The sequence below is a fragment of the Zonotrichia albicollis genome, chromosome 20 (genome assembly GCF_047830755.1).
Source record: "Zonotrichia albicollis isolate bZonAlb1 chromosome 20, bZonAlb1.hap1, whole genome shotgun sequence".
Lineage (NCBI taxonomy): Eukaryota > Metazoa > Chordata > Aves > Passeriformes > Passerellidae > Zonotrichia > Zonotrichia albicollis.
The window spans coordinates 3,463,201-3,477,036 of record NC_133838.1 but is presented as its reverse complement, the minus strand read 5'-3'; the positions used below and the strand labels follow the sequence as shown (position 1 = coordinate 3,477,036).

The 13,836-nt window shown below is 50.2% G+C and overlaps 1 protein-coding gene across 1 annotated transcript in view; it reads right to left on the bottom strand.

Moving 5' to 3' along the window:
• LOC141731339 (uncharacterized) overlaps nucleotides 1-13,836 on the bottom strand; it is a 796,170-nt gene that overhangs the window by 66,827 nt on the left and 715,507 nt on the right. The window contains exon 15 of the mRNA XM_074555958.1: nucleotides 12,056-12,663. Coding sequence (XP_074412059.1) covers nucleotides 12,056-12,663 — 608 coding nt within the window. The remainder of the gene's footprint in view (nucleotides 1-12,055; nucleotides 12,664-13,836) is intronic.

Below are 13,836 nucleotides of genomic sequence, written 5' to 3'. Positions count from 1 at the left end.
CTGATAATTGATTCCTCAGAGGAGCTTGCTATGGCAGCAATAGCAAAGGAATGGAAAAAGGATAATCTCCATATATAGTAGAGAAGATGATTGATAGCCTTGCTTTAACTCGGGCTAAATCCACTGTAATTATGCCAACATCTTTCAATGCAAGGTTTAATACACTTTGTGTCTTCATTAGGAATCTCAAAAGGGCATGTTCAGAGATTGGGACTGTCAAAGGCCCTTTAAAGAGCATTTGAATAAAGTAGATCTCCAGCAATAGGGAATTTAGTTTAACAGTTCTTTTGATCTCTTTTTCAAATAAAGGAATTATCCATAAATTAGGACTACTTTAGAAAAAGCAGATGTTCTCTCTGAGATTTAATAGGAACAGACAGCTGTTCCTCACATTCAGTAGTCACTGATGTCTTTAATTGCATTTAAACTCAAATGAATTCCCATTTTAAAATGGGTACCATAACCCTTTCCTGCTTAGCAGAATTGGTTTTGGGTACTTGCAGGAGCTCTTTCAATGTTGATGACTGCTGGTGGATTAACAGCATAGAGAAAATGAAGTCTCTTTCACCACAGAATTGTAAATGGCTGCTAGATAACATTTTGTCTGATCAGAAAATAAGAACGGTCTCCAGAGCATTTCAGATTTTGATCTCTCAGCCAAATCTGCCATGCAAGAAGCCTGTTGGTAGTAACTTTTTGTCTGTGTTTGATACAGTTCAGTTCAGAAAATGAGCAGAGAGATTCCAGAGACAATTTGAGAAAACACTCGTGTTTTGGTTACATTTCAGTCCCCTGTGTAGCATTTTTCTTTCTCTATGCCCCTATTTCAGTGGACATTATAAGAAAAAATGCCATTACCATTGGGAGGGGAAGTGGCATTAAAATGTGGAGATGCTCAAATGCCACAGCAATGGGGTCTGGGTAATTCCCTAAGACACCCTGAGGTTTGAAACAGCTCTTTGTTGGAAGCCCCAAAAGCATTCTGCCAAAGACACCAGCTGGTCACTGATGTTTCTCATCCAACTGTCACGCAGCAGCCATCTCTGGTGGGCTGGAGTTTTGAGGTGTGTTCTAATCCTGCCCTTTGCTGTGTGCCACTGAGCAAAGGGAAGAGCCAGATTAGACATTTGGCACTTGACATCAAAGTTAGAAAAATTGAATCGTCCCTTTTATTAGAAATCTCTCAATTTCCTTGCTATGGTGCATTTCCAAATCTTCAAGTGTGGGTTTAGACAACTTCTTAATGGAAATAAAAGGCAGTTGGACATTTCATTCATTGTTCATACAGAAAGAGATTGTGAAATAATTTAGTAAAGGTAGGAAGTCTGCCACAGGGACAAGGTGGTGGTTGGAGCAATTAGTCCTGCGGGGTTGGTGGTTCTGTTTCCAGGATGCTCAGCTGCTTTACCCTTTTCTGGACCAAGGGGCTGTGGGTGCTATTTTGCTGATCTTGGCCAGAGAGGCTTGCAAGAAGCAAAAGCAGAGGTAGATCCTTGTTTGCAGTGAGGCTGGTGGGTAAGGAGCTGTGTCTCTGTCCCGGCAGTGCTTGTGCAGGGGGTTCATGCCAGGAGCCCTGAAGTCATCCAGCGCGACGCCCTGCCCGTGCTCTGGTCCTTCCTGGGGAACAAGGCGCTGCCTGTGCGGAGCGCCAACGTCCGCACCGTGGCAACCAAGCTCGCCTCTGCCCTCTTCAAGGTGATGGGCACCCAGCTGAAGAAATGTGCTGCCAGCAAGCCTCCACATGTACAGCAAAACCTCTCCAAACTGTTGGGCTGGTGAAGGCAAGATGTTCCCCAGGAAGCTGAGGAAGCGCTGAGTCGGACATCTCTGAATTTGCCTTTTGAGCTGTTCCAAAAATGACTAAATCCTAAGGAAGGGTGTGCATCTGCTCCCACTCTCTCCATTGCCCTTCCTAGTCATAGCATGGGGGACCTGAAGCAGCTCCAGATGGAGGACAAGGTGAAGGGCAGTCAGGGCTCAGCCTCACACAGAGGTGAGGGGGGAGCTGGGCCAATCTCTGCTGGGAGGAAGGGTCTTGTGGCAGCCCAGAGAGGCTGTGCACATTGCCAGGGAACAGCTGTGCCCTGCATGTGCCCCTGCAATGAGCTGTGCTGCTGCCAGTGCCCCTGGAGCTGTGGGGCTGCTGAGCTGTGGGGCAGGCAGAGGAGCAGGAGGGTGCATGTGCAGCTGAGCCATTCCTGGAGAGCACAGGACTCGGGGCTCCCTGCTGTCCCAGGGCAGCCCAGAGGCCAGGCTGTGCCTGTGCCAGCTCTGGGCAAGTGGCTCAGGGTTGTGCCCTGGCCTGCCTCAGTGTCTGCCAGCAGGAGCATGTTTCCCTGTGCAGCTGTTTAGACATTTCCAGGAAATGTGTCCCATTAAATAGGGAGCTTTGGCTGCTTTACATTTGCATGGAGGCCTCTGTTTAACTTTGTGTCTCCACTTTGCAGATCTGACTGGTTACAGTCTTACCGAGAAGTTTTCTCAGGACAATTCAGATGTTCCCTCACCCACAAAGTCCTCGCCTCCCATCCAGAAGAGCTCTCTGTCCTCCAAGCTCAGGAAGAAGCTGCCACCTGTATGGAGAGTGTTTGAAGAATAGGATTAATGTGTTAGGCTTCATAGTTACAGCTGTACATATGTTCTGATCTTTAGATGTAGTTATGAATTAAAGTATTTTGATTGTATCTTTAAAATTTGATGACATATTTTTAATTGTATATATTTTTTAGGATAAAAAAATTAAATAAATAAATAAATAAATGAAATTTTAATAAACTAAGAGAAGAATGTGAGACCAGGACCTGCTAGCCTAGAGATTATGGGAGTGCAGCTCACTCGATGTGCCAGTGTCTCACCACATCCTTTTCTCATTGGGCCTCTCCTCTTCCTCTTTGGCCATGTATTCTTTGTGTCATTTGTGCTGCTCTTTGTAACTTGGCATTACTACGGGGTCACACACTGACCTGTTTGAGGGACAATGGATCCAAAAGATCCTGTATAGTCAAAGGTTTTTGTCTTGGTTTGGAAAGACAGGAGTCTGCTAAGGAAGGCAGGAGCCACCCCTGAAATGGAGAATGTAAACCCTCCCCACCCCTCTCAATTGCTATAAATTTTAAATTAAGGGACTCTCAGGCAAAAATATGGGAGCAGGAAATAACAGTTCTTTAATAGGTAAGGAAAAAAAATGGATAAAATAAACAATGCGTTACACTAGAACAACACTGACAGAGTCAGAACCCAAGCTGACACCCTGTGGGGAGTTGGTGGCAATCCAATTGGAAATGTGGCTGCAGCCCTCCTGAAGTGTCAGGTGTGGTTCTGTTGGAGCAAGGGGGATCTGTAGAGAAGGATGTATTCTTCCTCTGAAGATCCAGTAGAAGAAGAGAGAGCTGCTGTTCCTCTGGGGAATCCAGTGGAGAAAGCCGTGCTGGTGTCTCAAAACCTCTGGATTATATCTGGGTAGCAATGCTTGGCTCCTCCCTCTGGGCAGAGCATCTCACAGTGGGATGTTATAGTTCTTATCAGTCACGCAGTGACATTCAATAGCCTGTTGTCATGCAGTGACATTCAATAGCCTGTTCTCAGCAGATGTCTCCTCTCGAGGGAGGAGTGGGAGTGAGTGCTCAGAAAGAGAGATAAGGCAAACTGCCCACTTGACAAAAGACAGCTGCCATACAGATGGTAATAGAATACATCTTGCCTTGCAATCTGGAACATTATCCACCCCTTATTCTATTTCCATCTGCATCACAATGAAACCTTACACACAGTTCTCACTTAAGACTACGTTTCCCTGTGGCACACAACGGCTTTCTCCATCTTTCTGCATTACCCACCAAGTGCAAACAGGTCCTTGAGCAAAAACAATTCCATGCATGGGTTTGTCTTTGCCTGAAGTGGGAGTAATCCAAACAGTTTTTCCTAAAATACCTTTCACGTGTACAACAGGGACTTTATCTCCACCCACTGTGTGCAGGGGCTCAGACTGGGCAGGACCAGCTCTATTTATGGACCCTCTGGTGTTGACCAACCAGGTGGCTTTTGCTAGGTTCATTTCCCAATTTCTAAAAGTCCCCCCCGCCGAGTGCCTTCAGGGTTGTTTTAAGTAGTCCATTGCATCATTCAACTTTCTCCGGCAGCTGGTGCATGATAAGGAATATGATATATCCATTTAATACCATGTTCCCTGGCCCAGGTGTTGATAAGGCCATTCTTGAAATGGGTCTCATTGTCTGACTCAGTTCTCTCAGGGGTGCCATGTCTCCACAGGATTTGCTTTTCCAGGCCCAGGATGGTGTTCCGAGCAGTGGCGTGAGGCACAGGGTAGGTCTCCACCCATCCAGTGGTGGCTTCCACCATGGTCAGAACGTAGCGCTTGCCTTGGCGTGTCTGGGGCAGTGTGATGTAGTCAATCTGCCAGGTTTCCCCATACTTGTACTTGGACCACCGCCCACCATACCACAGGGGCTTTACTCACTTGCCCTGCTTGATGGCCACACACATCTCACAGTCATGGATGACCTGAGAAATACTGTCCATGGTTAAATCCACCCCTCGGTCTCATGCTCACTTTTAGGTGGCATCTCTGCCCTGATGGCTGAGGCATCATTGGCCCATCAACCTAAGAACAACTCCCCCTTATGTTGCCAGTCTAAGTCTTATCTTTGACACCTCCATTTTTGCTGCCTGATCTACCTGCTCGTTGTTTCAGTGTTCCTCATTAGCCAACTCTTGGGGACATGAGCATCCACATGGTGGACTTTCACAGGTAGCTTCTCTAACTGAGAGGCAATGTCTTTCCACTCATCAGCAGCCCAGATCGGTTTTCCCCCAAGCTGCCAGTTAGCCTTTTTCCACCTTTCCAGCCAGCCCCAAAGAGCATTGGCTACCATCCATGAATCAGTATAAAGATAGAGCTTTGGCCATTTCTGTGTCTCAGCAATGTCCAGGGCCAGCTGAACAGCTTTGAGTTCTGCAAGTTGACTTGATCCACCTTCTCCTTCAGTAGCTTGTCCAACCTGTTGTGTGGGGCTCCATACGGCTGCTTTCCACTTCTGGTTCATCCCTACGATGTGACAGGAACCGTCAGTGAAAAGAGCGTAGCGTGTTTCTTCTGGGGGCAGTTGGTTATAGGGAGGAGCCTTTTACGCACGTGTCACTGGTTCTTGTTCCTCTTCATCATTCAGACCAAAGTTCTCACCTTCTGGCCAGTTTGTAATTATCTCCAAAATCCCAGGGTGATTCAGTTCACCTATACGGGCACGCTGTGTGATCAGAGCAATCCATTTACTCCATGTAGCATCAATGGCGTGGTGGGTGGAAGGAACCTTGCCTTTGAACATGCACCCCAGCACCGGTAGTCGGGGTGCCAGGAGGAGTTGTGCTTCCGTGCCAATCACCTCTGAGGCAGCCTGGACTCCTTCATAGGCAGCCAAGATTTCCTTCTCTGTGGAAGTGTAGTTGGCTTTGGACCCTCTGTAGCTTCAACTCCAAAATCCCAGTGGTCAGCCTCGAGTCTCCCCAGGCATCTTCTGCCAAAGGCTCCAGGACAAGCCATGGTTCCCTGCTGCAGAGTAGAGCATATTCTTTACCTCTGGTCCTGTCCTGGCCGGGCCAAGGGCTACTGCATGAGCGATCTGCTTGATCTGGGCAAAGGCTTGTTGTTGTTCAGGGCCCCAGTGGAACTCATTCTTCTTGCAGGTAACCAGGTAGAGAGGGCTCATGATCTGACTGTATTCGGGAATGTGCATCCTCCAAAAACCTATGGCACCCAGGAAAGCTTGCGTTTCCTTATTGCTAGTTGGTGGGGACATAGCTGTGGTCTTGTTGATGACCTCAGTGGGAATCTGATGCCGTCTGTCTTGGCACTTCACTCCCAGGAACTGGATTTCTTGAGCAGATCCCTTGACTTTTCTCTTCTTAATGGCAAAGCCGGCTTCTAGCAGAATCCTGATGATCCTCTCTCCTTTCTCAAATACTTCCATTGCTGTGTTCCCCCACACAATGATGTCATCCATATACTGCAGGTGTTCTGGAGCCTCACCCTTTTCCAGTGCAGCCTGGATCAGTCCATGGCAGATGGTGGGGCTGTGCTTCCACCCCTGGGGCAGTTGGTTTCAGGTGCACTGCACGCCCCTCCAGGTGAAAGCCAACTGAGGCCTGCATTCTGCTGCCAGAGGAACGGAGACAAACGCATTAGCAATGTCAGCAGTGGAGTACCACTTTGCTGCCTTGGACTCCAGCTTGTACTGGAGTTCCAGCATGTCCAGCACAGCAGCGCTCAGCGGTGGAGTCACTTCATTCAAGCCACAATAGTCCACAGTCAACCTCCATTCTCTGTCAGACCTGTGCACAGGCCAAGTGGGGCTGTTGAAGGGTGAGTGAGTTTTGCTGACAACTCCTTGGCTCTCCAGCTCTTGGATCATCTTATGGATGGGCATCACAGCATCTCGAGTGGTTCTTGTACTGTCGTCGATGCACTATGGAAGTGGCAATTGGCACCTATTGCTCTTCTCCCGTCAGGACTCCTACTGCAGATGGATTCTCAGACAGTCCAGGCAAGGTGTTCAGTTGCTGCATGCCCTCTGTCACTACAGCTGCTATCCCAAATGCCCACTTGAGTCGTTTTGGGTCTTTGAAATACCCACTTCGGAGGAAGTCTATGCCCAAAATACATGGGGCCTCTGGGCCAGTCACAATAGGATGCTTCTTCCACTCATTCCCAGTCAGGCTCACATCAGCTTCCACCAAAGTGAAATCCTGGGATCCCCCTGTCACACCAGCAATAGAAACAGACTCTGTCTCCACATGTCTCGATGGGATTAATGTGCATTGCACAGCAGTATCGACCAAAGCTTTGTACTCTTGTGGTTCCGATGTGCCAGGCCAACGAATCCACTCAGACCAGAAAACACGGTTTTCCCTGGCCTCTACCTGGCTAGAGGCGGGGCCCCTCTAAGCCTTCTTATCTTTCTTTCCCTGGGCATATGTCTTGGATGTTCCTTCAAGGGGATCGGACATGTCATCATCATCATCATACCTGGCAGTTCGGCTATGGGCAACTGGAGCTGCTTTCCTTCTGGTGGCTTCCTTCAGTTCATGCACCCGTTGTGCCAGAGCAGCAGTAGATTTTCTATCCCATTTCTTCATGTTTTCTCCACAATGACGCAGGTAGAACCACAGCTCAGCTCGTGGGGTGTACCTTCTCTTGCCATCGGGGTAACATCTGTGTTGGCTACCAGAACCTCTGATCTGTACTGCTGAGATTTGGAGAAGGTCTTCTTTAATCTCCTCTCTGAACTTCTTATGATTCTCCTCTATCTTGTCCTCTAATTTCTGCAGACATGTTTCTACTGCTGCAATTCTGGCATGTGTTGGGCCATGCACAGCATCTACATATGCTCAGAGCTTCATTGCCATATCCAGCACAGTCTCATCCCTCTCATCCCACTTCATTATGGCTAAGGCAGAAGCATATTCATGTGGCACAAGTCGTACAAGTTTCCGCCACATCACAGACGTGCATGGTACCAAGTCTGGGTTCCTAGTTGTTACATCATCTGAGAAGATAATCTTTGCCACTGCCATTTCTCTCAGGTGTTGGATCCCTTGCTTTATGGTCTTCCACTGGGTTTGTTGCATATAGAGATCATCTGCACAGGTATCTTTGTGCTACATTTTCCAAGACCCGTGCCCAGAGACTGTGTGGAGTAGTCCCCATCATCATTCCTTGGTCGATGACAGGATCCTGTGACAGGGATCCCAAATACCTTGCTTCAGTGCCATCCAGAATTGTAGCCTCACCTGCAGCATCCCAGAGACGGACCAGCCAACTAATTATGGATTCATCAGGTCATTAGGTGTAATCCTTCTGTAGGCCACAAAGGTCCTTCAGAGAAAAGGACTCAATATTGGCTTCTGATCTTGCGCCTGCTGGTTTGACTCCTGATTTTATGTCAGGAGGCATTGAGGGTCCTTCTCCTGCTGCATCATCATCATCATCATCATCCACTGGTCGATCGGTCTTGTCCATGCATTTCCCACTTCTAGTGCTGGTAGCAACAGCCATTGGTTGAGGCTTATTGTCTGGTTTAGCTGCTGGCTTAGGCTCACTATCTGGTTTAGCTGCTGGCTTTGAACCTGGGCTGTTGGCTGTAGCCTGACTGGGATAGCTGATTTATCTCCCTGCCCCCCTGCCTCTGTCTGCTACCCAACAGTATCTAACAGAGTGGGATAAGCATAGGCCAGGGCCCAGCTTATTGCAATGAGCCTTTTCTCTTTAGAATGATCATGGCACTTTGTTTTTAGGTATTTCCCCACCTCAGCTGGGTTCTGAATTTGTTCCCGTGGAAAATCCCAGTCTACAGGATCAGAATATTCCTTCAGGGTTTAGCCTGTATTTTCCCATTCTCCACACCACTTAGGATTTTTCACGCCTGCATCTGCTTCTGGGACAAGGGTCTCACCAACTCCTCTGGATATCTCAGCCCTCATTCTAGAGAAGCTGCAGACCATATAGAGGAAGCTTGATTAAATACCAGATTAAATACCAGAAAGATGGTCTCTTTAACATTCAGGGGAAACTGAACATTCTCAAAAAGTGGCATAACAGATTCAAAGGAGAAGAAGGAAAGGAAAGGCTGGAAAGCCTCATTCCCTGCTCCTCCTCTAACAAACTGGGTGCAATTACTAATAAATTCCCAAAACATACTACTGGAACTGGGATGCAGGGTAGGACGAAGAAACCATAAACCATAAATATCATAAACAGACTCCAGTATCTTTGTAAATGCCCTATAAATCATTATCACCAAGGCCAGCACAACAGCTATTCCAATCCGTGCCGCACTACCATAAAAATTACGGGTTATGGACAATAATCCTAGTGACCAGAAAGGTATTGAAACCTCAAAAAGCTCTAGAGACCAGAACCACGTGAAGGCCTCCACCCCAAGAGACATTAGGAATTCAAGCAACATGGCTACTGACTGCTTTAACTCACTAGAGAGTGAGCACAACCAACATACAATCAATAGAGCTTTTTTCCACCTTCTTGAGCCATGCATTGGGCACCAATAGATGTATTTGTCCTTGCTCAGAGCAAATTTGGAAGAGAATCCCAAAGGGGCTCCAGTAGCAAAGCAGATTAAATCAGCCCCTTCCCCCAACCGGTCCTGGAGAAAATACCTCCTTGGAGAAAGGTGGAAAAACCTGTTTATTAAACAATAAAACCCCTTGCCGCTCCAAAAGAGATGACTGAGAAACTGAGAAAGTCCCCTCCCTGGGTTGCAGCTCAGCTCACTAAGTCTCTGATCAGTCCCTCTGGTGCTGGAAATGTCGCAGGCCAGGCCTGGCCCAGTGGCCACAGATGTAGCTGCTGGTGCTCTTCTGGTGTTCAGTCCAGAGCAGGTTTGAACAGCTCCAAAGAAAAGGGAAAAAAACCCACAGTCCAGGGAACTTCTTTGTCTCCTTTGCCTCAGCTAGCTAAACTAACTAAAAGCAAAAGAGAGCTCTGTCCCGCTGTCTGTCCATCCACAGACAACACAGTCCAGAGCAGGAATGTGGAGGAGTGAGTGCAGTGTCTGAAAAAAACCTGCCTCTTCTTCTCTCCCCCTTCACTCTCTGGAACAAGTCTTAAAGGTGTACAACTTATTATTCAGCATAAACAGAATGAGACAATTGGGGATAAAAGCATCATTTAGTCAACCCACGACACCCACCCATTACTTACTTTTTTCTTACTTTCCCAAGCTTGCTGACAAACTTGCTGAGTCCTGATGACTCTTCTTCTTGTATCTCTTTCAAGGATATACCAACCCAATTTCTGAATATGTCCATTATTCATTGTTTGTGCATGTGTCCATTGTCCATTAGTACAAGCAGGCTGGATTGTGCTTTGGCTGAATATGGGCATTGTCTAACAAAAACTCCTCAATCTGCAAAAACTCTCAATATGTAACCATACTGAGATGACTGGAACCACACAGGAACAACCAGGACCATGCTGAGGAGAACTGGGACCACACTGCAGGTAACTGGCAGTGAGTGAGACCATGCTGGGAGGGACTGGGATCATATGGGGAGTGACTGGGACTATACCAGGGACAACTGAGTTCAATTGGGACCATACTGGGAGTGTCTGTAACCATAGGGGAGTGATGGAAGCACACTGGGAACAGCTGGGCCCATGCTAGGACCAACTGGGATGACTCTGAGAGGGACTGGAATGATGGAGGGATTGACTGGGAGCAACTGGAATGATGCTGAAAGCAACTGGGAAGAAGTGGGAGTGACTGAGAACAAGCTGGAAGCAACTGGGATAAACTAGGAGAGACAGGGAGACACTAGGATCATACTGGAGGCTACTGGGGTCATGCTGGCATTGACAGGGAGCAACTGGGATAACACTGGGGGCACTGAAATCGTACTGGGAGTGTCTGAGAGCAACTGGAATTAGACTGCAAGTGACTGGGATCATACTGGGAGTGGCTACAATCATACTGGGATCAGAGTGGGTGTGATTGGACCCTGACTGGGGGTTACTGGGAGTTACCAGGCCCATGCTGGGAGCCAACAGGGGACATAATTAGAGGAACTGGGAGCAACTGGGATAAAACAGGGGGCAAGTGAACCACCCTAAGGTAACTGGGAGTGCCTGGCAATGACTATGAGAATGTTCAGGGCAACTGGGATATACTGGGAGTGTCTGAGCCCATATGGGTGGTGACTGGGACCGGACTAGGAGCCACTGGGAATGTGCTGGGGAAACTGGAAACACGCTGGGGGCAAGTGGGAAGGACTAGGGACCTGGTGGGAGAGACTGGGATCATACTGGGAGTGCCTAGGACTATGCTAGGGACAACTGGGAGAACTGGGAACACACTAGATGAAATTGGGAAGAACTGGGACTGTGCTGGGATCAAATTGCATCATCATAGGGAATGACTGGGAGGGACTGGGCTCATACTGGGAGCAGCCACTGCTGGCCCTGGGACCCTCCAAAAACACCTCCTGGGGAACCCGGATGTCCCCCCGAGGGCCATCTGTGGCTCGGCTTTGGAGCCCTGCCAGCTCCAAACTTCCCCTGAAAAAAATCCCAAACCCAGGCACCCCCCAGCAGGTTTGGGCCGAGCTCCCCCTTCCCCGGGCACCTGCAGGATGGGGGGTGATGCTCCCAGGGCTGCGGCGACTCCAGGGTTCCCTCTCCCCTTCTCCAGCTGCTTCTGCTGCCGCTCAGCCTCTTCCTCCTCCTCCTCCCCTGTTCCCGAAGGTCGAACCGTGAGGGGAAAGGGGACAGGGAAAGGGTGGAACCATGAGGGGAAAAGGGGCAGGGAAAGGGCGGAACCGTGAGGAGAAAGGGGACAGGGAAAGGGTGGAACCATGAGGGGAAAGGGGGCAGGGAAAGGGCGGGAACCCTGAGGGAAAAGGGGCAGGCTCAGGCCAAGGGCGGCAACTGTGAGGGGGCACTCTGGGCGGCGGCGCTCTGCAAACAGAACTGCAACGGACTGAACATGAACGGGAGAGAAAGCAGTAAGTCTGAGAGTTTTATTTGCTATCAAATACATCCCACACACCCTGCCCCACACAATCCCCGTCCAATCGCTCCTACGCTCCCATCCCATCCTATCGCTCCCAAATTGGGATCCCATTTCTCCCATCTCCTTCCAACCCCATCTCACCCTGGTACCTGTGGAATGGAGTGAGTTTGGCATAGGATTGAGATTTTGAGGTGGGAACAAGCAATTTGAGGTAGGATTGAGCCCTTTTGTGTTAAGATTGACCTGTTTTCAGTATGATTTGAGTGGTTTTGAGGTGAAAGATTGATCCCTCTTCACTTTTGGACTGCAAAGAGATGGAAAAGACAAGAAAATTAAGGCCAAACCAAAAGAATAAGAAGCCAGGTGTGTTCCCAACATGGATCACAGGGAAAGTGGGTCACCAGGGCTGTGCCCCAAGTGCCTCCTCCAGTGGGGGATGGAGCTGGAGCAGAGCATGAAGCTCTTCCTGCACTCAGGGCACTAGCAGGGCTTCCCTTATCGGTGGCTGTATTGGTGTCGGGTCAAATGAGAGCTCTGTGAGAAGCTCTTCCCACATTCTCTACACTTGTAGGGTCTCTCCCCTGTGTGGATGCGCCGGTGGGTGATGAGTTGGCAGTTGTACTTAAATCCCTTCCCACACTCAGGGCAGAAGAGGGCCCTCTCCTCTGCGTGACTCAGATTGTGCAGGAGGAGATGGGAGTTGAACCGAAATCTATTCCCACACTCGGAACACTCGTAAGGCCTCTCCCTAGTGTGGATCTTTTGGTGCCTGATCAGGGTGTCATGGTCCCTAAAGCTCTTCCCACATTCCCCATACTCGTAGGGTCGTTCCCCAGTGTGGATCCTCTGGTGCTTGATCAGGTCAGAGCTCCCGCTGAAGCTCTTCCCACACTCCCCACACTCATGGGGCTGTTCCCCAGTGTGGGTTCTCTGGTGGCTGATCAGGCTGGAGCTCTGCCTGAAGCTCTGTCCACACTCCCTACACTCGTAGGGCCTCTCCCCAGTGTGGGTCCTCTGGTGGCTGGTCAGGTGGGAGCTCCGGCTGAAGCTCATCCCACACTCCCCACACTCGAACGGCCGTTCCCCAGTGTGGGTCCTCTGGTGCTCGATGAGCTTATAGTTCCACCTGAAGCTCTTCCCACACTCCACACATGTGTGGGGCTTCTCCCCATCATGGAGCTGTTCATGGAGCACCAGCTCAGAGCTCTGGCTTGATCTCTGGCCGCCTTCCCAGCCCAGGCTGGCTCTTTCCTCCTCAGATCCCTGCCAGCTGCATTTGCAGCCCCTCCTCGTGCGGTATCTCCGGCGCTTTTCCTCCCCGTTGGCTTCCTGCGCCATGGAGCCGCTCAAAATGGCTTCTTCCACCAGGTTCTGCTGCGGGCATTTGTTCCCCCTGCTCTCCATGCTCAGCTCCTGCTCTGGGGAAGGAAGGACAAGGACAGGATGGGATTTGCGTCTGTGCCACAGGCAAGGGCAAGGAGATTCCCCGCAGGGCTGAGCTGCAGCCAGGGCCATACTGGGCTGGGCTACGGAGCAGCACAGAGGGGAAAGGGGCACTGACTTCCTCCTCACCTGCTTCAGTGTCCCAGGGCATCTTCCTCACAGACTCCCAGGGGTTGGCAATGGGAAATCCTGGTTTGGGGAAAACAAGGGATGAGCATATTGAGTTTGAAGGTCCCTCTGCCCAAGTCCATCTCTACCAGTCACCGGCCATCTGTACTTCACAAAAACCTTCCAAACACCCAGATTCAGCCCTGGAAAAGCCTCCCAGGAGTTCCCTGTCCCTGGTCCCTCCCCTTGGGTGTTCAAGGGTTCCCCCCTGTCCCAGCTGCAGGGGGTCACACTTAGATTGGGGGTCCCCCTTCTCCTCGGTGCCCGCCCTGCCAAGGCTGCTGGCAGTCCCAGCGATCCCAAAAGCTCCCCCCTCTTCGCTCTCCCCATTTCGGGATGCCGGGGCTGTTTGGGCTCCCGGGCTCCCTTCTCCCCTCATTCTCTGCTCGGGGCTGCAGCGGCTCCAAGGAGTCCCCCTGCCCCTCTCCAGGCTCTTGAGGCTCCCGCCCATGGCGGCGCTCCCCCCTCTCTGGGCTCCCCACTTTGGGCTCCTGCGGCACACAGGGCTCTGCTCCTCCAGGCTGCCTCTGCCGGCAGCCGCCACCGGCACCCCCTGATGTCCCCCCGAGGGGCCTTTTCCGCTCAGCCTTGGACTGCTTCATTCTCCAAACATCCCCCAAAAAACCCAACTGGGAGTACCGGGAGTGTCTGGGAACATGCTGGAGGGAACTGGGCTATACTGGGACAT